Source organism: Paramacrobiotus metropolitanus, unplaced genomic scaffold, assembly GCF_019649055.1.
Source record: "Paramacrobiotus metropolitanus isolate TYO unplaced genomic scaffold, Prichtersi_v1.0 Parri_scaffold0000014, whole genome shotgun sequence".
Classification (NCBI taxonomy): Eukaryota; Metazoa; Tardigrada; class Eutardigrada; order Parachela; family Macrobiotidae; genus Paramacrobiotus; species Paramacrobiotus metropolitanus.
The window spans coordinates 687597-713456 of NW_026570234.1; the positions used below are offsets into that span (position 1 = coordinate 687597).

At 40.3% G+C, this 25860-nt stretch overlaps 4 protein-coding genes across 8 annotated transcripts; 2 read left to right on the top strand and 2 right to left on the bottom strand.

The window, feature by feature from the left end:
• Positions 1-83: 83 nt before the first annotated feature.
• Positions 84-8479, bottom strand: LOC129584814 (leucine-rich repeats and immunoglobulin-like domains protein 3). The gene is made up of 11 exons (XM_055477140.1): positions 7839-8479; positions 7343-7690; positions 5359-5502; positions 4895-5182; positions 4562-4705; positions 4170-4313; positions 3945-4088; positions 3751-3859; positions 2148-3462; positions 602-739; positions 84-503 (listed from the first exon to the last, which is right to left on the bottom strand). Exons 2-11 carry the CDS (start codon positions 7564-7566, stop codon positions 322-324), a joined length of 2832 nt encoding a protein of 943 aa, XP_055333115.1. The 5' UTR covers positions 7567-7690; positions 7839-8479; the 3' UTR covers positions 84-321.
• Positions 8480-11780: 3301 nt separating this feature from the next.
• Positions 11781-14757, top strand: LOC129584815 (deoxyribodipyrimidine photo-lyase-like). Of its 2 annotated transcripts, XM_055477141.1 has the most exons (5): positions 11781-11901; positions 12024-12174; positions 12338-12619; positions 12986-13722; positions 13847-14757. In XM_055477141.1, the coding sequence occupies exons 1-5, from the start codon at positions 11845-11847 to the stop codon at positions 14408-14410; spliced, it is 1791 nt and encodes a 596-aa protein (XP_055333116.1). In that variant the 5' UTR covers positions 11781-11844; the 3' UTR covers positions 14411-14757. The 2 variants fall into 2 exon arrangements, with proteins under 2 accessions (XP_055333116.1, XP_055333117.1); XM_055477142.1 differs by lacking the exon at positions 11781-11901 and having other exon boundaries at positions 11909-12174.
• Positions 14623-23712, bottom strand: LOC129584816 (Kv channel-interacting protein 2-like). Of its 4 annotated transcripts, XM_055477145.1 has the most exons (6): positions 23609-23712; positions 21733-21882; positions 18827-19021; positions 17674-17957; positions 15087-15149; positions 14623-15012 (listed from the first exon to the last, which is right to left on the bottom strand). In XM_055477145.1, exons 2-6 carry the CDS (start codon positions 21857-21859, stop codon positions 14965-14967), a joined length of 717 nt encoding a protein of 238 aa, XP_055333120.1. In that variant the 5' UTR covers positions 21860-21882; positions 23609-23712; the 3' UTR covers positions 14623-14964. The 4 variants fall into 4 exon arrangements, with proteins under 4 accessions (XP_055333120.1, XP_055333119.1, XP_055333118.1 ...); XM_055477144.1 differs by lacking the exon at positions 23609-23712 and having other exon boundaries at positions 21733-22016; XM_055477143.1 differs by lacking the exons at positions 21733-21882; positions 23609-23712 and adding an exon at positions 20154-20725.
• Positions 16662-18123, top strand: LOC129584818 (uncharacterized). Its single transcript, XM_055477147.1, has 2 exons — positions 16662-17021; positions 17120-18123. Exons 1-2 carry the CDS (start codon positions 16868-16870, stop codon positions 17614-17616), a joined length of 651 nt encoding a protein of 216 aa, XP_055333122.1. The 5' UTR covers positions 16662-16867; the 3' UTR covers positions 17617-18123.
• Positions 23713-25860: the final 2148 nt, after the last annotated feature.

Sequence of the window (25860 nt, forward strand, 5' to 3'; positions counted from 1 at the left end):
GTGGTCCTAATCTTCTGACGAAAATTTCATTGACATTGCAAAACATTCAATGCATAAGTAGAAGACTAGAAGTATGTCAAGGTTTTTATTTTTGTGTTGGCTTTACTCAAATTTCCGACCGAAACAAGTTCATTAAATGTTTACACACGTGAGAACAAAATATTAAAACATTTTGACTAGATATTCCACTTTTCTGAGGTAGACTTACAATCTGCAACAAAAACATGTACAAAATTCTTTTCAACAAAGCAAGCAAAGATTCAGACGTTCAAGGATTTTGCGACGTTTTGTACAAAACAAAAAGTGTCAAAGTACATTAAATCACGGTATCCTTCGCGGGATCGTACTGCAAGAACGATGCGGCGAAGCGTGATAAGTTTTATTGCTTTTAGCCGGTTTGAGCGTTGCATAGGAGGCGAAAGACGGAGATTCCACATAAGATTCATCATTATAGGCATCCATTGACGGATACGCACGGTGAGAATAGATTCGATTCCTTCCACCTGGAGAAACATCACGGGAAAAGACAATTTAGATTATGTGCGATGTGAGCGGTCACGCCCACTGCTTGGCCTCATGGTCAGAGAGACACAAAACTTACTGCGGTCAGTTGGGAAGGCTTCGTCGACACTGTCCACCGTGGTGTATTCGGTGTAATCGGTCACGGGTGAATCTAAACTGCTGTCAGAAGGATGCAGACCGTTAATGGGATTGCATTCGTCGGGCAGCATTGTTTCTTCTGTAAAACGAACGCACAGTGTCACAGAGGGAAACTCATTAATTCTGTACGATTCTGACTAGTTTCCATAACATGGCTAATGGTCATTCTACGGTGTCTGCACTGACCAAGCGTACACATTGTCACGATCATGGCTAATGCTCATGTTTCAAACAACAAGGCAGGACAAGTATCACTTTTCCAGACAGATTTTGGAAACACTTATTTAGCTTATAAGCTATTCAAATACCGTACCTTCAAAGCACAAATGCATAACATTCAATATTTTCAAATTAAACCTGCTGAATTCTTTGTCCTCGTACTCGTAGAATTTGGGCAGCAAGTAGCCATTTCTTTACTTGGAGATACGCAGCGCGAATGCAGAAAACGTTTATTAGTGGATGATATAATATTTAGCAAATTTATTAGGGGATGATATAATGTTTAGCAAATTCCCTACACGATACTCGTATCTAATGGTGGGTCACATAAAGTATTCTACTACCCTAAGATAATAAAATGAATAAGGTTTCAAAAATTAAACAAACTTATTAATTATTTGTTAAGTAAAACTTAGCACGCAACAGCACTAAAAATGTTTTCGTGAAAAGTGTGTATTCTTACAAATTATATACGTATAACAACCGAGTGTCCCACTTCATGGTATTTTTTGTCACATTACACAGTCGTCTTATGGTTGCTTTGATCTGACGACGTTAAGCGTATCTGCAAATGATTTGTAGCTGCGGTGGCCGGTATTCGGCAAATATGGTAATGCATTAGGACAAGCGAGACCTATGTTTACATCAAGCGTTTCTGGGTGAGCATAATTGCACAAAAGCTCTGCGTGATACTTAATGACACAATCAAAATTAATGATTCGATCCGGCGTAAGTCAGGATTGTTAATCAATGATGGCTAACAATCTGACAAAGTCTTCGCGTAGAAATAGTAGGTACATAATATCTGATTTAATGCCTTCGATCAATATTAATGTCTCCCTCCAGCGGGAAAAAAAGCTCTATGCGGAACCCATCATGAGAATCACGCGTGAATAACGCTTAATTATGAGCCCTCACATCGTCATTGGCGGTGCGACGCATACGCCGACACAGCCTCGGACTGTTTATCATGAATTATAAAAAATAGCGGCTTCTCCGAATTTCGCTACTCTTGCTGTTAATATCGTACGGGTAAACATTGCATATGCATGCAGCAATCAGACACGAAAATGATGCTGCTGACCGATTTGAAGGTAACCATTTTGCATATTCACAAATGCTACAATAATTCTGCGTATTAAAAATAATTTTTATAGATTCCAATATTGTACCGCTTACCGGCAAGTAGGGTACGCCGTACGGTACGAGTACAATATGTTTACAACTGTACATGTGTACATAAGAAAAGATCGGAGCAACGAACGCACCTGTTGCTGCACTTGATACTCCACGGCGTTTCCTGCGGGTGCAGTAGATATAAACCAAGAAGGCCAACGAGGTGATAAGAATAGACGCGATAACGGTAACCGCAATAATCCAGTTCTGTTTGGTGTTATCATCCATATCCCACCAGGCACTCGGTTTCCGTTTGACACGCAGTGTATACACCGGGCCCATATCATAACCCTCCGCACCATCCGCCTCACACTGATAAATCCCCGAATCCCCGTCCATTAGCTCTGATATCACCAGTAGTCGTCCATCCCGCAGCAGATGATGCCGCTGCGTCAGCAGCAACATCACACCGTTCTTCAGCCAGGCAAAACGTTCTCCTCGCAACGTCTGATCACACTCAAACAGCGCCGACTCGCCCACATTGAGCAACTTGGTATTGGCACTATCCGTGACAAGGTTCACACCGATGCCATCACTGATGGCCAGGGTGGCATTGGCCATTACTGACCCGGCAGCGTTGCTGGCGATACAGGAATATACGCCGGTGTCCTCGCGGGACACGTTAACGATATGCATCACATCGCTACCGGTCTCGTAGCGCAGTCGGCGTTGGCGGGCTGCCGGGAAATCGGTTGTTCCGCCGTTCTTCTTCCAGCGTACTTGCGGTCGAGGCGTGCCGGTAGCAGAACACTCCAGACGGGCGGTCGCACCAGCGCGCACCGTTATATCTTGTGGATGTTTAACAAACACCGGGAAAACGTGGACCGCCACTTTGGCCTTGGATGAATACACCGTCCCGAAGTTATTGGTGGCGATACATTGATAATTTCCGGAGTTACTCCGCTCCGTCTGCGGGATGGTTAATTTCGACACGTACACCATGACAGACCCATTGAGACGGGCGGTAGTGGTGGTAATGGCGTTGGCAACTGGTGTGTCGTCCTTTTTCCAGCGAATAATTGCCGCTGAGTCGGTGGGAAAAGATGCGGAACACTGAATGGTGATATTCGATCCCACCACCACGACCCGGCTTTCGGGATCGCTCTCGATTTTTGGGCGTGGTTTGTCATAGCATTTTAATTGGCCTGGAGTAAGAGATCGCAGTTCTTTGCCGCGCAGTTCCGGTGGAAAGAAACATGAGAAATGAGCGTCCGGATAGGAACGCGTTTGCACCAGATGCAGGAAGCCGGAAATGTCACAATCACAGATAAAGGAAGAGGTGTTCAGTTTAAGGTTATGAAGGGATGATAAGCCACGGAAGGCGTCGGGTTCCGCGCTGGATATCTCATTACCCGATAAATCTAACTCTTGAAGTTGCTTCAGCCCACCGAATGCATGCCCAGATAACTGTAAAGTACGGAAATTTTGATCCACAACCAAGTTAAATGCGCCATATCTAAAATGCTCTGTACCAAAATGACAAGTGTCGCAAAAAAATTGATATCAGACTATCAATCAGCCAAATTAAATATCGCGCAACAACTACAGAAGCAAAACGCAACTTCTGCGCGCGAAAAAGCAATGCGTTCTATACGGTGTTGTAAGCTTGATCGCAAATATTAAACGTAATAATACAAAAAGATAGCAATTATTAAGTAAATAAATAACCAAAGAGTCCAAAAGTGTTTCACACACCATCACAGCACCGGTTCGACGTAGATACAGCATCTGAAGAGACTTCAGCCAGCCGAATACGGAGGTTGGTGACTCCAACGTCGGGCCGACCTGGTTATCGGATAAGTCTCTGAAAACACGAAGAAAAATGGCAAATAACAGACAACTCTAAAAGCAAAGTTCATATGTTTTCAACACCCGAAATGGCAACGTACAAAGTAATCAAGCGGCGCAGCTGTTTCATGGATTCTTCGGAAATGTGGACGATGGCGTTGGCGCTGAGGTTGAGAAACATCAGATTTCCGGCAGGAGTAAAGGTTGTCTTGTTTATAATGGCTAATGCGTTGGAGGACAGATCTCTGTTTGCATAAAATTATATACATTTGATGACATTTCTGAACTGGAAAAGCGCGTAATGGGTGGTTTCACATGATCCTTACAGTTGTGTGATATCTCGTGAAAATTCCCACGCGCTGTCGTCTATGCGTGAGATGGCGTTCCGTGAGATGTTTAAAATTTGTAACGCATCCAATCCATACAACCACCCCTTGCGGATGGATGAGATTTTGTTGTTTTGTAAATATCTGTAATGAAAAACAATTCAGGCGGTTTAAAATTTACCACAGAATGGAAAGAGGTATATGCCATCGCTAACATGATTAAAATGAAAATGCGCAACTTATTCGGAGCTTGACAGTAATCATAATTACACGTAAGCAACCTTGACGTAAGTATTTGGTATTTAAAATAGTGCGTAAAGTTGTTCCCATTCACATGCAATATACAGGCGCACTTTGACAGATATTCTTGTTAATTTTACTATAAAACTTACAATGTTTTAAGCGATGATAATCCCCAGAATGCCCCATCATTCAGAGATTTTATGTCGTTGTTTTCCAGATTTAATGTTGTCAAGCTGGTAAGGCCATGGAAAGCAAGTCCATCAATATCGGAGATGTCGTTATCATTCAGCTCCCTGTAAGCAGTACGTTTATTTACGACAGAACTTTCGGGTAGAAATTGTTAAAAAAACTGTGGATAGCGTTTTTCCTGTTTTACAGCCAGTGCAGCTGTTACACTTGCCAGTGGCCACAATGTTTACTGCAGTCACATTTTACATGAGCAATAAAAATTAAATTGGTCAATTAATCGATGTTGTACGCACAATGACTGAATAGCTGATAGCGATTTGAACATCTCCTTGGTTATAGTAGTTATCCGGTTGTGGTTTAGTTTCAATTTGGTAAGAGATGTGGGCCAGATGGTGGTATTATCTGACAGTGTTGGGTTCAAATTCTTCAGTTGGTTGTCGGATAAATCAAGTGCATCCAGATTAAGTGCTGCTCGCAAACTTCGCAGTTGAAAGATGTTGTTCGATCTGAGATTCAGTTGTGTTAACTGCGGCATTTCCACAGGAATTACGGCGTCCAGCATCTTGTTGTTATTTATGTTCCTGAAAATTATTATATTGTTAAATCCTAATACTGCAGTGGCGATATTCGTAAGTACAGAGTAAAAGAAAACCATTGAGTAAACCTTCTTGTTAGCGCAATATAAACCATCAAATACTAAGTACGATATTTTTGTGCCGGTACAACCGGCTTTCCGATTGTAAACAGCAATTCTTACACTTTTCGAATACTGGAGGGAAGTTCCAGGAGGAGACTGCTCATGTTGGTTAACAAATTGTTACCCAGATCAATTTCATCAAGGTTAATGAGATTCTTCAAAGATCCGTTTCTCACATTGGTGATAAAATTGTGCTGCAAATGCCTACAAGCAGAATTTTTTTAACATGATGGTGCCGTGCTGCATAACTTAATATGTATAACATTACGACGGCTCGTTACATAAACCTTTCAGTCAGTCTTCCATTAAACGCAAATTTAAGGTGCGTTCTTTCAGATTATTGTATGACATTGCATGTTTTTTATAAGACAGGCGCACATCATAGAGGGAAATACGGTTTGCACCTGGCGAAAGCGCAATAACGTTGTACTAATTTAATTAAATCAGATCCCCAATGTTTCGCTAATAGAACTATTCCTGCTCAAAAGAAGACCGCTTCATCACGCATGGCGGTTCATACAACATACAGCCTAATTCCTAAGCGAACGGTTAAATATAATTTTGGGAAAAGGGACTATAATGACCATATGGTTTTAGTAATTTCCTTTAGTGTAAACGAAATGCACTTTTAACTAACGACCGCCTCAATACAATGCAATAAATGTGCAAGGAAATGCCGCTGCAGAATAGCAAAGGCAAAGCATGCACGCTTTGCAACCTGGGAACACTTGGATTGCTATTGTCCACAGGACCGCAGGAAACAATGCACTGCTCTCCAAAGACTGTGCAAAACCGTATTAAAGGAAAGTGTTATCAATAAATGCGAGACTAGTGCAGACTGACAAAGACCACAGGTGCCAGGGATATTTGAGCAAACTGATGGATTAGTTTTCACCAAAAGATTCGAGAAAGATTACGTTACCCGGCTCACATTAATGCAAGGCAATGTGCGGTATTAAAAAGGTGTGATTGTGTCGCTGGGCTACATAATGCATTTTCTTTCAGAGCTTGCCACAGAACAAATATAGAAATTCCCCACTAGAATAAAAGTAAAGCCAACATCAAAGCCGAGAAAAGACTGCATTTCCTTTCAAAAGATCGCCACTCTTGTATGATTCTGTGGCGTTCTTTCTGACCGCTCCAACGGAATGCAAGAATCCAAGGCGAGATTTACGTATCGCTCAACACGTTACAATACATTCCGGGCATATTATTCTTCAGACGTTCAAAATTTTGTGAATTTTTACTCGGTATCTGTGCATCAAGGTTGAAGATACGTATCCATTAATTTTGTCAGAACACTGCTCATACTTGTAGTCTTATTCATAATTACAGATGCGATCAGGAGCATTAGTCATACATTGTGAAAATGTTTAGAAAGACTCGATTTCTGACAAGGTTTTGCAAATAACAGAATCCGGTTAAAATATGTTTACTGCAAAAAAATATTGAACTGCAGCAAGCACAAGAAGTAAACCAAATTCTATCCAATAGTAAGTAAACCCAATAGTAAGTAAACCCAATAAAACAGAATATTTTCAAAATCCAGTAAATGTTTTCACCACACATTAATTCGATTTTTTATTTACTAAAAACCTACAGTAAGTATTTTCTTAATAATTACTATGATTCCATTAACTGTTTTGTTGCTTCAAATTAATCTTGTTTAACATTAGAATAAGTTGTTTTAACAGTTTATTGTCACCCACAACAGACTAGTGATACCAAATTTAAATTTTAAATTAGTAATCAAAAATGTTCTGTCAATAGTAAGTACTCAGTCAAAAGATATCGTATTATTGTACAAAGTACAAACTACAATGAGCATACAGAAAGCAGGAAAATTTTAATTTATCATAATTATACAGAGTATGCATGTACAAATTTACTGCTACTGCTATTCACTATTGCCGAGGAAATGAAGTACTTAAGTACTAAAGCAAACCAAAGCAAAGCAGATAAGTTTTATTTTACACAAAGTGAGATGACCAATGAATTTACCGGTTACGCACTTGATGCGTTTTCGATATCGATCAGTACTTACAATACTTCTGTCCACACCGGAAGATCACGGGGAATATCAGTTAAACTGCGATATGTACAATCTACAAACGGTCCAAGACAGGAACATTCTCTGGGACACGATTCACCCGCATAAACTCCATTGATAAATAATGTCTCCCATAATACTAAAATCTCTATTATTAATATCCAGCGGGTTTTCCACAATACGCGTGATGTCCATGCCCACAGTATGCTCTTGGCCATTTTGCGTCTGTAGTCCGAGCGCCGTACCAAGCGGATACGAATTATGTTATAATATTTCCTCTGTATTAATCGGCAGCCTAGGCATTGTGTACAGGCCTGGGTTTTGGCGACGAGGCATTGGTGTCTAAAATCGGGTTAGCACAAAATTAAAAGCGTCTGTGTATTTTCCGATCTCCTGTTCGTCGTGACACGGCATCGCGCAGAAGTAAATTTAACAGCAAGACGGCATAAGTGGTTTCCTGCCTGATCGTATTTCACTTAAATAGACTTACCGGAATCGGCATGGTGAAGAACAGTTTCGGGACACGAAAACTCCGATATATCCGCGTTGAGTGTTATGATCGTGTACATTCAAATAAACTCGAGCCAGAAATAAAAACGACAATAATCACACACACGGAATGGATAGATTTATGCCCATGTAACCGAATTTTCCACTTAAAACGCCACAGCGCACTACATTCGCAATTTCGCACTGATAAACTGATTACACTTGTAACAGAGCAAGGGTGATCCAATAGTTATCGCCGTTTGACAAGCACGATTGGTTCAGCAGGTTCTGTAAATGATTTTGGCGAATATGGTGTCACGCTTCTTGGTTACGGAATACAATCGTGGTGTATCAAAGTGCGTCACGCGATAATCCAAACAACGCTATCCGCGATTTGAAACCGTAGTCCGTGGCCATACCACAAGTTATGGCGAATATTACATTTCTACAGATCGCGATATGTATTTACACCAATTAATATTGCACGGCTGCTCACGGGACAACCACGCAGCGAGAGTGCCGATTATCCTTCAAAACTGCTGCGGCTATAGTCGAGAGAAAATGCAATTTTCTAGACCTAATGGCTCCGTTTTGTGGGCTGAATCAAAATGTGTGTAGACTGCTTCTTCAGATTAGAACAAACAGAAAGAAAGGCAAGCCACTCAGCGAAGCGATTCGCCTTCGAAACATGAAAACCGGCCCTGCAGTGGCACACACACATCTCTCTATCCTGTTTCTTGTTTCATATGCCTTGGAGCGATCTTTTGGCTGAAACACTGCGCACTTGTAATGCAACGGTCAAAGATAAGTAAAATGTGCCTGCCCTGTGCTGGCTTTCTTCGGCCTAACTCTCTTCGGCCACTGGTCACCTTTCAGCTTGACTCGCCTGCCCAGTTCCACTTTCCCATTGATTACAAAAGCGAAAGGTTTAAGTGAAACCTCCGGGAAGGCCGGTGCGCTACAAATAGTGACAAATATTTCATGCGCTATAACTGGTTTCACATGTGTGATGTGCTTAGTGCAGAAACATGAAAGTATGGTATTATTATTCTTTTTTCGCTATTTATGATGATCAATTGTGCGGATCGTGCAATAGCGACATGGCTAACAAAGCGTTCAGAAAATTTTATATAAAGTATGCAGTACTGCTATGAGTATCGTACGTAGACAGTCATTGCTATGAAATCAATATAAGTTCCCCAAACGTACTGCCCGTTCCGCAAACGCAACTGCGCAAATGATTACTTTACATTATTGTATGAAGCGTTATTTTCAACCACTTTCATTTATTGGTATCACAATTTAAGATCAATCACTGCCCAGCGGCTACTAACAAAAGTCCAAGTGCAGAAAACAGATGCGTCTAATAAGGTGTTGCCGTGCCCATAACGTTTTGAAATTTGAACGTACTCGAAGAAAAAATCCGTAACCTTTCCTTATAATGTTTGTGTCCACTAATTTTACGCTAATCCAAATAGACCGTGTACTCACTGTACCATGGCATGACTGTACTGTGTACGCAATATTAACGTAAGCTACAGTATACCTATAAAGCATAATCTGCCATGGCTGGTCTTCGAAGAGAGAGATACGAGCGAGAAAGGAATATGTAAAATTAGTGAGGAGCGACTGTATAAACAAGTATGAAGTCTAGGAAAGAGATGATTCGAACAATGTTTAAAATACCATGGAACATTGTGTAGAATATTTTTTATGGCCTGAGTACACAGCAAAGCGTTAATATTGGGTCTGTCAGGCTTATTTTAAATGCGATCTGTGCGAAATAAGACCAAAATTTGAAAGCATGGCATTTATTAGATACAGTTATTAATTTTATTAGTACTGTGGGGTAAATTCTGTTGGTTCAATACCACCCACAATGTATAAACCATTTGGACTTTGCAGTCCGATTGTTTGTCTTGAGTTAAATGTCAATACAGCTGGATTTGATTTGTGTGCAGTGGACAATGTGCGTTTAATACGGTGATTGCACTAACAACTCAAATGAATTTACGATATTGTACGATGATGTACGTGTAATACGCATACGCATACCAAAAAATGATTTTATATCCAGAGGTTATTTAGTAAATGTAATACTGCCTTACGTAAATTAGAATACGTGTAATATTGCCTTACGTAAATTATAATATGTACAGTACGCGCAACTTACAAGTTAGTGCCATATTTTTTATTATTATATATTATGTTATACCTTTTAATGTTATACATTATGCAATTTAACAAGTTTATGATATTACTAAAATTGTGACACCTTTGTGCCGCCCGATGTCGACATCATTGTCCATGTTACTGCCTGTTGCCTAGTTTGGAGTTTGCATAGTGTCATTATAAAGTTCGTAATTTCGTGCTATCACTCTTCGTGCTAGCGTGGGTTTTGGCCTTCCATACAAAATTTAAGTAAAACTGAGGTACCCGAAGTTAAGAATTGACCTTTAGGTTTTTCCTATATAAAAGGTGAATTTTGAAATGTTGTGCAGTGATGCAGCCTTGGCACTCGAATATTAATGACGCCTTTGCCTTATTCGGATTAGATCAGTACCTCCCAAGACATACACCGGAAGGATCGGTCATGTATTATCGTAGTTCAGGAACATCAGAGAAACATTAAACCCGTTTTCGAGATAACTGCAATTAGCTAGGTCTACAGGAAACCATAGGTAGATTGTAGATACTTTTATATGGGCTTCTAAAACTAAATGATGCAAATCTTGACGACACATTTATGTGCGCGGTGTCTCCGCTGTCAGTCCAAGACCTTTTCTAATCAAATAATCGCAGACCGTAAAAAAACGACGATGTCGGAACCAATAATATTGCTGTCGCCGTCTGGACACTTAAAAAACACCGACCATATCGAAACTAGCGACGCTCCAGCAGTTCTGTTGTAAATTATCAATCACCCAGTTAAGTATTACTTTGTAGTTATTACAAGCAGTGTTAAATTAACAAGCAAAGTGCGTGACCTATACGCGCATCTTTTGGCTATTTATCGTGTGCAGCCACATCAACATGTACATATATGCAGACCTGTAGAAATTTGCTGCTAGAATAGCAAACCTGTTGTTAGCAATAAATAATTTAAAATCACACCGAAGAACGCTTTAAATTATCAGAGCGCCTTAAATTTAGTTCTCACAACTGGGTAATTATTGAATCTGCCCTATACTCGAGTAGTTAATTTGTACAAAATTTCTCTGCAAAACGATCTGGATTACGAGTTTATTGTCAATCGTCAATGATCGTTAATCACTGTCAACACGAACATTTCTTTGAACTTTGTACTCAGTTTGTAGATTATTTCGTTCTGTGCGTCTTTGAACATGCAGATGAAAGCAAAAATTAACTGTAGATTTTTAGATACAAAAACTATTGCTCAACCACAGTAATTATTATTATTGGGCTGTGGCTCAACTTTGTCACTAATAAAAGCGCTTCTACCCCGTATATGGCCTTATGGCTTATGCAATGCCATCCAACGGTCATCGGTCAAAATGTATTATACGAGTACAATTACAGATACCAATGCAAGTCACCAGCAGTACGAGTACTCGTACTTGTATTCGTTAATTCGTCCCTGAACATTTGAAGTAACACAAAAGTGAAACACAAATAGTTTTTGTTGGATTAGCTATTCTGTAAACTGATCTGGAAAAAAGAATCAAAGGGCTCGATGAGGAAAAGGATGAATGAAAAAAGAAATGGCCTGAAGCACATCAATTCCAGAGCAGTCCCTTTTAAAGCCTTTTTTAGAACTTCCGCCCTGGTAGTAGTGTCTTCCTTTTGTCGATACTTTCAAAGTGACAACTCTATAATAAATTATAGTAGTGTACGTAAAGTATCATCATTAAGTATGGTTGATACTACGGTGACATTTTGCAGAACAGAACATTTTGAAAAGCTCAACGATTGAAGGTACTTACTGTACCATAAACTTTTTTCGAGCTCGACCACTACTAAACTGGTAGTGTGCCGTAGCTTAAAAAATGGGTTTGTGCGACTTGTTCGGTAGATTAGCGCACCGAAGCCTGTTTTCGCAAACAGTTAAGTAATAAGCGGTAATAATTGTGATTCTCATTCTCTAATCAAGACTTGTGGGTGTGAGTGTGTCACATAAAAGTGCTTCAAGTGTCAAATGATCGTTCTTTTGCATAATTCTTTGTAGAATTGCAGGGATTCAGCTGTGTGGACCTCGGCGAAAGTTCGAAACCTGGTGAAATTCGGGGTACTTTTTTGTTGTTCTTATAGTTCTTATACCCACAGAAAGTTGCTGAACATGCCACCACGATCCAAACGACCGCGAACCGCAATTCCAGGTGAGCTGGCTTGCGATATCTCGTGGTCAAACGAAAAATACGATTATTAAATGGCGAATGTGAATATTGCCAGTCTATTCGGAATGACCATTAATCGCTTGTGTTGTAAATTATTTAGGGAGAATTTTAACGTCAAGTTCATGGCTTGGTGCTCTCCCTTTAGGTTCTAGCCAATCCTCTGGTACTATAGCATCCGTGCCACCTGTTGCTTCCGGTGCACATGCTCCGTCGCTGAATCCAGCTCCGCAAGGCGCCGGCGAGCGTTCTGCGGAACAGCGCCAGTTCCTGGAAGAAATCCGGCAGTCTCGCGTCGACTGGGGTTCTGCGCAGATCTTCCCTTTCCAAGAGGATCGCGTCCGTAGTATTTCGGCCGCTGTGACGCTTCCCAGTCGACAGGCTGGCCACGCGGTGGCCTACTGGATGTCCCGTGATTGCAGAGTTCAAGGTATGCAACGCAGGTGTGTAAATAGTGTGACAAAGTGCGAGTTGCGGACTTTTCGTAAATGCTGTTAAAATTTACGGGTTTTATATTTACGGCCCAAGTAACTGAATTTTTCTGAACTTTGTTGCTTTTTGCTTTAAAAAATAATGTTGGGAAGTCAAAACATTAGACACCATTCCGTTTATGTTGCTTCGAGTAGATTCTGGGAAACTTTATTTTTTATCTGGATTGAATTCTGTGATCTGTTTGTATGCTTAATTACTTCAGTTGATTTTATTAGTTTTAATTTTACATAGCTTTAAGATTTAACCGTATGCATAAATGATGAGTTGCCTAATTTTTTCATAAACATATGCTGAATTTCGGCAGACAATTGGGCGTTGATATACGCCCAGCGCATCGCCCTCCAGGAACAAGTACCGCTTCACATTGTATTCTGCCTTACTCCGAAATTCGCGGACGCCACGATCCGCGCTTACAAATTCCTGTTGGGGGGATTGCAAGAAGTACAACAGGAGTGCTCTGCATTGGACATTGGATTTCATCTGCTGATTGGATATGCCAAGGACGTCCTTCCCACTTTCTTGAGGGAGCGCAACATTCCCTTTTTCGTCTGTGATTTTAATCCTCTGCGCGGGCCTTTGGGCTGGGTGGAAGATGTCAAGCAGCGCATCGGCGCAGCATCCTTCGTCCAAGTGGACGCTCACAATATCGTTCCCTGCTGGGTGGCCTCCGATAAGGAAGAAGCTGCTGCCCGAACGATTCGGGGAAAACTGCACAAACGGATGGAACAATTCCATACACCCTTTCCGCCCGTTGTCAAGCATCCGTTTAAAGTAAAACTGGAAATCCCTGTGGTCGACTGGCAAGCGGCTGAAGCCAGTTTAGAAGTCGATCGGACGGTGGATAGTGTGCAGTGGGCCAAACCGGGCACGGAGAATGGGTTAATTATGTTATTTGGATTCTTGACGCAACGGTTGAAGAATTATGCGCAGAGAAATGATCCCAATGTGGCAGCGTTGAGCGATATGTCACCGTGGTTTCATTTTGGACAAGTAGCTGTCGCTCGAGCTATACTTGAAGGTGAACGTTATATTCGAGACAAGGTATCGAACCTTATTTCTTTAAAAAATGCGATTATGACGTATTTGCAAAACGGTATGGGATTTTGAATTCTTTGGATTTTGGTCTAGCTGCTACCCTTACTGTACTCCGCTTCTTTTTTGTTAGGCCCGTTTGAAACCAGGCTTCGAAGTTTTCTTTGAAGAAGCGATCATCAGGCGAGAGTTGTCCGACAATTTTTGCTTTTATAATAAAAATTACGACAATTTGAACGGTGCCAAACAATGGGCGAAGCTGTCCCTGGAGAAGCATGCCATTGATCCACGACCCATCGTGTACAGCCAGCAGCAGTTGGAAGAAGCTCGAACCCACGATGACCTTTGGAATGCCGCACAAGTGCAGATGAATCGCGATGGGAAACTGCATGGTTTTCTGCGCATGTACTGGGCTAAGAAGATCTTGGAGTGGACAGCAGATCCGGCGGAAGCGTTGAGGATAGCAATTTGTCTCAACGATAAGTACAATCTAGATGGAAGGGATTGCAACGGCTATGTCGGCTGTATGTGGTCGATTTGTGGGGTCCACGATATGGGTTGGAAAGAGCGCGAAATCTTCGGGAAGATACGATACATGAACTATGCGGGCTGCCAAAGGAAGTTTGATGTGCCAGCCTTCGTTAATAAGTATAAACGATATTTTCCGGAACCTATAGTTGCTTCCGTTACTTATTGAAACTTAGTGGAACTCTTTTCACGGATCTGTTTCAAATTCTAGAGGATAATTTTGCGAGTTAATTGCTTTTAGTGTTTTGTCTAAACAACAGTTGGACCTTTTATAAATTTACGTGCGGCATAGTAAAGAACGATATAGTTCGTTCGTTCATACTCATGTAAGTCATGTTGATGTTCGTGTTATTTTCGACTTTAATGCATGTATTAGAATTCAGAAACCGTACGTTGCTATTTCAAAGTGCGCTGGCTTTTGCTCAGTTTTTTTTGTTATGCATTTGCGGCACAAACGCGGTTCCCCGTATTTTACCGTCACTTGCTGTTGGCTAACAGCATAGAAAATTACAAAATGGTAACAGTAACAAAGAATTACGGTTTTAACTGTATTATCAATATACGGGCAGGATTATCAGTATTAATAAAATACTTGTACACAGCGAAATTTTGTCTTCATAGCAGCCATTACGAGTAGTTCAGTATTATCACATCCGTTCTGTAAATTTTGACAGTCCGCTGGAAGAGATGGACAGTGACACCGGCTGTGTGCCATCCACCGTATCATAAAACTGTGTCGAAAAGATCCATCGCTTTGGCTATCTCCCGATCCTGTACAAAAAATATTGTGAAAACCGATGAACAATCGCTACTCGTACTGAACAATGTTAGTTATTGTGGCTTACGTTTCGGCACACTTCCTGGAACTCTTGAAATGTTATAACTCCATCTCCATTTAAATCCATTTTCTGAAAGTTCAAACATAATGAGAAACTTTGAATGAAAAGCGAATTCAGTCTTTACTGATTAGAATTTAGGTACGCGTATATGTGAAAAGCAAATAACGTGCTTGAGCATGATTGCGGTCATAGTTCGTCATATCCTTTGTTTCATATATAAATACAGCCCTGCCAAGCCAAGTTCGGACACTTTTCCCAAAAAATTATCATAAGTCACCAGTCAAGAATTAAAACCGTATTGCATTTTTGTACGGTCAGCGTATGTGTTCCGCAACTTTTGCACTTAGGATTTTTACGCTGAAAGCTTTTCTCGAATTACAGCAAGATCGAAACCATAACCGACCAGCTTCGAAATGCGACTCGACACGTCTGTTGTGGGATGCACCTCCCAATTCATAATTCGTTTTGAAATTCCAAAGCTTCTCAAGTCCTGGCTAGTTAATACTATGGTGTTTGCCAACCATTTCTCTTGCGGATGGTATCTAACACAGCCCGATTACTACCAAGACGGCGTGACCTTTGCAGCCTTTCTATGGGCACAATCGAAAATTAGAGTGACCCCTTTCGGCCGGTCGCCGTACAACCGTGGGAGGTGTCCATTCTTGATAAATCTTGTTTACAGATGACTGTGCGTATACTTTAGGATTTCCGTTCCCACAAAAAACCCGATACGTTCCGTACTGACGAGTTTTAATATCTATCATAACGTTTTTTGGTCACCGCTTTGTCGGATCTTTCTACTATTTGTCCGGCACTTGCATCTCCCCGCCTGTATGGTAGATATCTGTCCATTCACCAAAATCATGTAACTTGATCTATGTTTCACCCATCAAAACAGTCAACTTCAAATCTTCCACATCTATGTGCTATGCAACCGCGTTCTACGGCAGGTGTGTTATAACATACAAGTCTATGGGAGACGAACTTTGTTTTGAGGTCACGTCGAGGATCGATCGCGCAGGGCTGAGTTGTTGAACCGCAACGAACACCCTTCGGATAGTTGAACAGTTTCCAAAAACGTTCTCTTAAAAATTCAGCTTCGTGGAGTTTCCAGAGGGGCACTTATAATCACCCTAAAAAGGACCGCTGCCCCGCCCACTTAATCACCGCCTATCTGCTCAGTGACATGTCAGAAGGTTTTAGTTTTGGAATCGTTAGATCCGCAATAAAAAGTTGCACTAGAAAAGTGCTAAAAGAAAAACATAGTGACGTAAAAAATGTTTTTTGAATTTATTTTATGCAACTGTCCGAACTTGGCTTGGCAGGGCTGTACAAGGTTACTTTGTATTAATTTTACAATTTTATTACGTGTTAACCCTTTATTTACTTAACGCAAGCATACTGCAAAATACGAGTATATACTGTAGCTAGGCGTGTCGGACAAACTATTGGTGCAGCCGGTACTGAAGTCCAAATTATGAGTGCGCAACAGCAATTGCAATAAAATCACGTCAATTTAACGATTTGTATCTACATTAATTTTGTGATTACGATCACATTCCAATGCAAACTGCATGGGAAAAGCAAAACAGCGATAATCAACCTTGTAAAACGTTAAAAATGTAGGAGATCTGCAAGAAAATCCCCATTTTAGCATGTATGGATTATGTTGCACCACAATGCAAATTTAAATTGTTTCGTTAGGTCACATACAGTTGTAAGGAATTTTACGGTACTGGTAGTTTGAGTATTTTGTCTTTCTGGATCCAGCAACATATGCGTCCAGCATGTCACAGGAACTTATCGTAACTTTGGGAGATTTGGACGAGAAAAGCGAATTGATATTGCATTATACGACCGTTCACCGAGTTTTCATGGTTATCGGTGGACTACAGTTTACCATGTCTATTGTTGAGCTGATTTCCGCAGTAATATTGTTAGGTAAGCAGAGAAATTTGTGTTTATCGTTGTGCTGCTAGCATAACGAAAAGTATCGGGTGAATTTTAAAAGAATTGTAAGATTGTCTTCGAAACTGCAGAATTTAAAGACTTTGAGGAGGATCCAGCGATGTCAGAGCAATCACACGATTACAATGATATTCCAAATCCGTTATCGGGTCATATATTTGGCTACCTGACAATACTCTCTCTCCTAACAGCTGGTATCGCGGGAATATATTTTGGATGGCTGTGCCGGCAAATTGATACTGTCCGGAAGATTGCTCGTCAAGCGAAAGAAGCCCAGTCACTTTCCAGAATTTATATGTATATCTTGTCGGGAAGTTTCTTCACCGCACTAACTACCGTCGGACTGGAGCTGTCGGCTTTTGCTGACCTGTGGACAACAAACGCCACGGAGCGTGCACTGAATCCTAAACATTTCCCCTTCTCTTCGGCAATGATCATAGTTTTTGGATGTTTAAATATTGTTTTATGCCTTTTTTCGTTTTGCGGAATTTTGAAAAACTTCCGTTCTCTCAGGGAAGCCGAGAAGAATTTAATTAGAGTTATTACTGGTGCTCACCGGTCTTCATAATGGCAGTAATCAATAAAGTTTAAAATTAATTTGCTCGTTAGCGTATCAAGCATTTACCCGGAAGATACGATCGGCATGTTCTTGGATGTATTCCTCATCAGCAGGAGGATATGTCCTTTTCCCAAGCATATCATAAATGGAGGAAACGATGATATGCATTTCTTCGGGAGATATTGACCCGTCGCCATTAAGGTCATAAAGATTAAATATCCAGCGGATTTTTTCATCTATTGTGCCTCTGGACATCACAGACATGGTCACAATAAATTGATCAAATGTGACATTTCCATCGGAATTTTTGTCTAGTGAATCGTAGATATGCCCCGAATATGTTCGCGCATCTGTATAAGTGTAAACAGTGCTGCATTCTTTATTAGAAGTTGGATTTCCTCACGCACAAGGAACCAGCACAACGCTATTGCGTTTTTAAAAGTACGGGTATTGATTTCTAGTTACTCTTGCTTGGTTTTGATTAAGGTCGATAGCAATTCAGTGAATAAAGAGCCTAATAATGGCGCTAAAAGGCAACATTTACCTAATCGATAATATACGGTATTCTGACTGACGTTTGATTATACACAATCCGGCAAACGCTCCGTTATTAACATTGACTGTGTTACGAAAATGAATGCTATACTAAAAAAGTGCCCTCACTTTTAAAAGATTATTATGTTACTAGACTGGAAGAATAAGAAATTGCTGAATTGTTGTTGTGGATCAAAGCTGTAATAACATAATCAACTGACAATGTAACGCCACTGCTCGTGCACATGTATTTGTGTTAAATGTTTGCTCTAAAATAAATCATTTTCCTGGTTAACGAAAAATTTAAAGCAATTTGCTAGTGTTTTATTTAGTTTCTAAATTACCGACAAAAAAATAGCACTAATAATAACGGACAAGAAACAGAACTGTCAAAATATTTCTAAATATTAACATTAGCAATAACTGCCATATATTCCTATTTAACGATATGCATGCAGCATAAGTAATTTGTTTTCCTTTTGTATGCATGACTGGGATAAACGTTGCGTACGTTAAGGCATACAGATAGGAATATTGCCCTCTGTACGATTAAAATTTTGATAAAGGTCAATTAAATCCCTTACAATCGGTGAATTTAACGTTAATAATTATTAGACCAACATGCATGTGGATTTAACACGACTAACATCTACAGTTTGCGTTTGAAAATCAGTTATCAATTTACCTCCAAGTGGGAAAAACTGCGAATATAATTCCTTAAATCTTTCTTTGCTGACGGTGCCGTTGGGGCAGTCCTGTTTGAAGCCATTGTAGATCGCTTGGATTTCCTTCCGGGTGAACCGCGTTGTCAAACACAGTGCATCCAGACTTCCTGGTCTGGACAGATTGCGGCACTGCTCCCAGTCTTCCAAGTCTCCATCTGAATTAGAACCAAAAACCATTTTTCACCGAAAGAAAAACAAATCCGCCAAAATTATATCGAATAACCGAGCCCACTGCAACGGTTTTTACTATCTATATTAATATCCATATACAAGCGCACTTTTGATTACAACGCACGCGACTGCTTGCAAAAATAAGAGCAAGAATTTGATGAATCTATCACTTGCGTCAACTACATGCAGAGACGGTGGCAATAGTCCTAATTAAAAATAACTGAATCTTTAATAATGATCACAGCTGCGAATAATTAAACTTTCATCACGTATTGACATGTGTAGAAAACTGACACGATCCTGTCATTTTTCCTTGCTAATACTGGCACTTTTTGCGCGTGATGATTGATGGAGGCGCTATGCTGTACGGAATTGTTAGTAAGATGCACATATTGCAGTGACGGTTGACGATCGTAGTTTCCCTATTACTGAATTTGTTTGCAACGGGAGGTATTTTAACTACAACTTATTGTACGAGTAAATATGCAAGGGAACTGAAAACATCAATTAGCGGGCGGAATCAGATTTCCTCGGCTTCATACTTCGAGATATACACGGGCTTTCTTACGCAGGCACAATTCACAACCAGTACAGGGCAGTGTAATTCCACAGGCTACAGCCTAAAATTTTCTTACATTTTTTAAAAGATCAGTTCGGGTGATCAATGTCGCACAAAGTTGAAATTCGTACGTATCAAAACCTACTTGAAATTAGTGTAAGAGACATAATTTTGAAGTAAAATTGCAAGAAAAATTATGTAAAAACGTTGTTATACAGTTATGGTTAATTTGTGGCTACATGGTCATTGGTCAGCTAGTATTGATCATTAAGGCAAGAAATTATGCAATAAAATGTTTGCGTAATAGTTCTTCATCATCCCTGCACGTCATTTTAATTTCTCGTAATCCACGTTTGGCTTCTTTAGGAAGCCAAACGAAGACCACAAGGAATATAGACGACTTGGCCGTTGCTGCCGTTCTCTGGAGCAGCCCTACATTTACCAGTACTGTAATAATATTATATACACGAGGTATATGATATATCTATATGCAGTATGTGCTTGGTATGCATACGGCTGCCATAACCGGGTAACACCAAACAACCCGGCAACCTCACCAAGTGCGTGAAAAAGCCATTTCAGTCGGCTGATGATGCTAAGGGATCGTGGTTTAACGGCGCCATCTGTACTGTTGTTTCGCGAGCCAAAGGGAATGCTGAATCGCGATTGCCGGTGTCCGCGAGGTTCGTGACTATCCGGCGAACTGGTAGGATAATCCCACCCCAAAAATTCTTGGCTCATTTTTCAAGCGCCCCACGATGAGTGACAAGAGCATATACACAGGTAAACATAAGACATGCACGCGGATTAATTGTTGGTCAAAAATCAAATAAATCACGAATTATGGTCATGGTGATCGTTGAATAATGGGAAAATTTCCACTTCGGGATTAGAGAATGACACAAACAGTATAACTATTCCGGATCTTATATATTACGAAACCGTAAAACATATTGTGCGAAAAAAGATTAAATCTGTCCTGCACACTCATTGATCAGAAAGTGATGTTTAGCAGCCGGAAACCTGGACTGTCGTAATCCGTGAACTGCATTTAAGCCCAGGGCTCAGGACAAAATGTTTTTTCTTGCTACAAAGAAAGCCTCATAGCTGCACTCACACTAAAATGGGATCAGCATATAAGATCTAAGGGATAGGTTCTCATGCTGAATGAGAACAGGCATTTGTGTATCCTGCATTTAGCCCGCGAATAGCATACTTAGCGCCTAGCGCAAACAACAACAGGCAGTTTCACGCGGTAGACATATAAGCCGCTACAGTATAAACGGAGCCTTTGAAATGGTCACAGGAAGTGTTTAGACATATCCGTTAAGGCGCTGTCGATAGCAATCCCGTAAGTGGAGACCTCCTGGGATAATCAATCTAAATTGTATGGAAAACACATCCGGAAGTACTCTAAAACGCAGCCTATATGATGCGTGTTTATGTCTAAGGCTGATTTTGGTATTATAAGGTGTCTTATTGCCACGTTCGGACCACAAATGCAAGCTCGTTAGTAGATAGTGACCGAAAAGGTCATGCGTGTATTTTCCTTTAAATCTGCTTTTATCTCACGTATTGTCAACCGATCCCCCAATAATGCTCACTTTTCGCATAAAGTGGCTTATTTTTCTCATACAAAGAGGTACTGCATGCACATCATGTCGTTTTCAAGTTCTTATACGTGTGTAGTTAAAAGTACTGAATAATACTGAATAAAAATATTGTTTATGCTAAAAAATATTTGCTTTTGATATTTTTACAAAATTCAACTATTGCGTGATTAAATTCTTTAGAAACAGGAAAGTTTACAATCAAACCAAAAATATTAAAAGCCGAAAATTTTAACTAGTAAATCGAAAGATTTAAGTTGTGTCCCATTATTGTGTAATGATCGCTGTTCGACTACGGAAGACTCAAATATTTCCAGAGGCGTATGACACATATACACATAGAGATTAGTTATAAGCATATAAAAGTCCAGGTCTAACTGCATACTGTACAGCGGGTCCTGGCATACCGGACCGTACCTCAACCTGTGAGGTAACTTTTTCACAATTAGAGGAAAACAAAGCAGCTTTTACAGCAAAGGATTAAGTTATTTAAAAAAAGCTGTGCTATGGCTAAATATTAATTTACCGGTGGTTTGTCCAAACAATGGTCTGACCATCCGAATCACTTGCACACTGTACCGTCGGATGCGGGATATGTGCCCAGGTCGCTCGACCTTCAAATGCGAAGGACTGGATATTCCGCTGTGCGCCATCGCCAACGATTGGTGCGCCGGACCTGCAAACATTATTGTCCTGGTCGCCGACACAATAAAATTTATTAATTTGCTTTATTTCGACATAACTAAATGTCACAAATGATCAGACTTAAACAAATAAAAGCACAAAAAAATTTATAAATCTGTTGCTAAAATAGTGCATCGGATTGTACATACTGCTCGTCACCTAATGGTAAGCCATACCGGAATGATATATTATGTAGGTGCGATGTGCTTCACCTTTGCACGTACAAAATAAGTACGGAAATAAATCAAACGCTTTATGTGATGATTTATTTACGTGCACGAGGAAACAAATCGCACGCACGCTATTATCAAACGAAGCGTGTGATCTACGAAGTACGAACGCTTGTACAATACATGCAATCGGTAAAGTTTGAAAAGGTCTCCTGCACATAGTGACACATAGTGCGGCAAGCATGAAAATGTTTCTCAAGATTTGTATAGCGTTGCAGCAAAATTCGGAATGCAATACATTCGCTCATACTGCGCCTTCCAACCAGTTGTCCGAATGTTCCCTCTTAAAGCCCTTAAATTTTATATTGCGTCATTGTAAAGTAACCTGCAATTTTCGAAATCATTCGTCAATTGTCACAACAGCTATTGATTATTTCTACGGAGAGCAGTGATCCACTGAATATAAAGTGTCTTTCCACAATCAGTGATAAATCATCTTGCTCACTCCCTGCATGCTCCTCTTTAATTTAAAACCGAAAACCGTACAACTAGAAACCTGTCAAGGTACGGTATTACCACTATAATGGCCTATTTCCGCCAGTAGAAACCCATGCATGAAACCGTAGCAATATGGAATACGTACAATATTACAATAATTATTGCAAGGTACAAGTACTATTCGGGTCAAATCTTGTATATCATTAAAAAACATAAGGTTACCCACACCGTTTCCCTTTGATGAGAATCTGCATAGCATATTACAGATAGTCTCGCATTTTGTTCTTCCATACTCACGCGCGCGTAGTAAGAACAAATCGTTCTGGTAAAAATTCATATTTTCCGTTCAGTGGTACCAAAAAATTACCTAAAAATATATCTCGCACCAAAAATACATCAGCAGTTGCAAGCCTACCCCATACAAAATTTGCATTTACTCGTACATTTTATAGTTGTAAAATAAAATGTTTATAATAATGTACTTAAAAAGAACTTTCAAGCAGAAAGAATTTAGTATTACATATTAATATTTCAAAATTCTATTTTTTTACTTCGGTCGCTGTTCTGTTTGTGTTTGTGCTGTCTAGGACCAGAAGGTTTTGCAAAACAAGTACGCAGATTTATAATTAATGCATATACAAGACTGTGGGTGTCTAAAAGTTAAAAGATTGTTTAACGGAAAGTACGATCTGCAGCTACTTTGTATTTGAGTACGAGTACGGTGGATCACTAACCATAAGTTGATAAATCTTGGCAGGCAGTGACGCGTTAATTATACAATCGCTTATGGAAATTACACTAGGAACCATGCAAAGCGCTTAACCAAGCCGACGATTGTAGCGGCGATGCCAAGTTACAAAAGTAATGCTTTTATAGATTTAATTTACCATATGCGCAGAATACACGAACACTAGCACATGCACCGTACAATACATCATTCGATTCAATACCTACATTTAAAATACGGAAACACATATTTATCATATAAAATGGACATTTTGCCGTAGATTCTATAATAATCTGTATTCTGTCTATGTAAATTAGGTTTACCTGACAATGAGGGTACAGGACTTCCAGTTTCACATACGTGTCCAGGACGGACTATCTTTTACATACTTCGAATTCCAGTTATACAAGACAGTTCTTTATATACGACCAAGAATAAGCACAATATGGCGAAACGGCTGTATAAATCACAGATTCCACTCTGTTTATTATAGATTCCCGGCGACGCTTCCGGCCGCTAGCGGCAGAAAACTTTCTGACAATGAAGTAGAACAAGCGGAAGCAACATTTGATAGCATTTTCAACCACCATCTCTATTCAATCTTTCCTAACGGAAATAGGACTACATGCTGGCCGCTGCCATATCTGTCAATTCTTTCCGTTTTTAACCTTTTTTCCGTTCTTGCTCCATTGGGCCGCCAACGCTCGTCATCATCTGTATGTCAGTGGGCTTTTATTATTACTCTTGCCGACAGGCGTGTGGTCAGAGGCGCGGGCTTTGATTGCCGTTTGCCTAATGAGAATTAACTTACTGTATGAATTTTTATCGTAGCAAATTGGCGAAAATTCGGATGCACTGAGGCGACAAGTAACGGAAAATCAATAAAGATAATTCTTTGTGCTCTGAATACATAATCAGATAGAAACAGTGGGGAGCAACGGGATGAGCAGGCGGATCGAAAGTTGTCGAAAACAATTACACAGCAGCAGATGCGGAGGTGAAACTGCTTGGGTGGCCCTTCGTACAATGTACAGAGTACAAGCATGTGGGTATACGTATGAATTGGTATATGACTTAAATGCAAGATTAATAACTGAACGCAAAATTAAAGGTCTGCGCGCTGCACCTGTAGCGGTTTTAGAATTACGAAAAGCCACAGCATTGTACAAATGCACTTAATTACCATCATATTGTATGCATGGAATAACGATTCAGATAGAAGTCTTTAAATTAATGTTTAATTAATGGCTGATGTGTACGTGTTCTGCATGATCAAAATGCACAAAAATACGAGAAAAATTTGTCGGGACTGAAGACCGTTGGGAACAAGCCCTTCAGCCTCCTGTGATTAACATCAACATGGAGCACAAAAAAAGCAGAAAAAAAATTAGGAAGAAAACCATGCCGGTGGCAATGGGCGAACGACAGAAAATCTCCGCTGGCTGAAAAATGCAAAAATTAACTTCAACAAGAATACAAACCGGCGTCTTTCGGGAACAAAGCACTACCAAAAGACTAAAAGAAATATAAAAAATTTAATCAAAAGCGGAAGTATACACGATGTAGAAGGAAGTACCCCCATCAGTACTATGAGTAAACGTACAGATGTATTGTTGAGTGTGAGTAAGACTGGAAATAATGCAACTATTAAAAACGCTGATGTCGAGCCGGAAGATATTTGTTTGAATCCATCCATCAGCAAGCCGCCACAAGTCGCGTGCCGGCGGTCTGTGAACGGCAAGGCCAGCATTTCCATAAATGTATACTGGCAGTCTACGAAACGCCCTGATTTTCTTTTTACTATAATCTGATTTGTATTTGTGGAACTATGCTAACAAACAATACAGGAATACGTACTGAAATTTTTTTATTTATGTTGTTCTCCAGCGCATTATGTTAAACTCGAGCGTGCTTGGGTTTATACAGGACTAATCAGAAGACGAGTACAATGTTTTTAACGTAATTACACATCGGTAAAATTTATCTGTTTTAAATTATTAAATTAAGTGCACGATCTGGTATCTTTGTACCTGCAAAACAATTCGTATATGTTGTACACATTTCGTTTATTTGCGAATTATATAACCTTGTAAGCATTGCATGTAACCTTTGTACCCGACGAATACGTGACACCGTCCTTAGTTGAGTATCCGGAATTGATCCACGATCCGATTTCTTTGTCTTGACCTTGCATCAGGTACCGATTGTTGGTCTTTGGCTCTTTTTTGTTATAATACTGGCATGATTTGTCATAAAATTTCTGAATGCAGCTAGACGAATCGGCTAATCGATTGTTAACATGCGCTATGCCATCCTCGACCAGGGATAAGAATGCACAATCACCTTGGGAATCTCCGCTAACCCACAGCGGTGCACGCCCGTTGTGCCGGCGACTGACGATATTTTTTGTCACTTGCGCTTTTCCCGGTCCCCATGTCACCGGATAATCACCGCCAACCAGCTGACCGGTGAACTTGCCATTCTGCAGACGAAATCGCACACCGAAGATATTGTCCTTTGGAACGCTGTATGTCAGCGAGAAAAAATCTGCTGCGACATCGACAAATTGTTGCGG

Bases quoted from the DNA above. Each gene is read 5' to 3' on its own strand.
- LOC129584814 (XM_055477140.1), bottom strand. From the start codon at position 7,566: ATGGCCAAGAGCATACTGTGGGCATGGACATCACGCGTATTGTGGAAA. The intron at 3,463-3,750 runs GTGTGTGAAACA...CGTACTTTACAG, and splicing joins GTCGAACCGGTGCTGTGATG to TTATCTGGGCATGCATTCGG. The intron at 740-2,147 runs GTGCGTTCGTTG...TTCGTTTTACAG, and splicing joins AGTATCAAGTGCAGCAACAG to AAGAAACAATGCTGCCCGAC.
- LOC129584815 (XM_055477141.1), top strand. From the start codon at position 11,845: ATGGGTTTGTGCGACTTGTTCGGTAGATTAGCGCACCGAAGCCTGTTT. The intron at 12,620-12,985 runs GTATGCAACGCA...GAATTTCGGCAG, and splicing joins CCGTGATTGCAGAGTTCAAG to ACAATTGGGCGTTGATATAC. The intron at 13,723-13,846 runs GTATCGAACCTT...CTTTTTTGTTAG, and splicing joins AACGTTATATTCGAGACAAG to GCCCGTTTGAAACCAGGCTT.
- LOC129584818 (XM_055477147.1), top strand. From the start codon at position 16,868: ATGTCACAGGAACTTATCGTAACTTTGGGAGATTTGGACGAGAAAAGC. The intron at 17,022-17,119 runs GTAAGCAGAGAA...TCGAAACTGCAG, and splicing joins TTCCGCAGTAATATTGTTAG to AATTTAAAGACTTTGAGGAG.
- LOC129584816 (XM_055477143.1), bottom strand. From the start codon at position 20,337: ATGAGCCAAGAATTTTTGGGGTGGGATTATCCTACCAGTTCGCCGGAT. The intron at 19,022-20,153 runs GTGAGGTTGCCG...GTTCTAATTCAG, and splicing joins ATGGCTTTTTCACGCACTTG to ATGGAGACTTGGAAGACTGG. The intron at 15,013-15,086 runs GTAAGCCACAAT...TTTTTTGTACAG, and splicing joins TCCAGGAAGTGTGCCGAAAC to GATCGGGAGATAGCCAAAGC.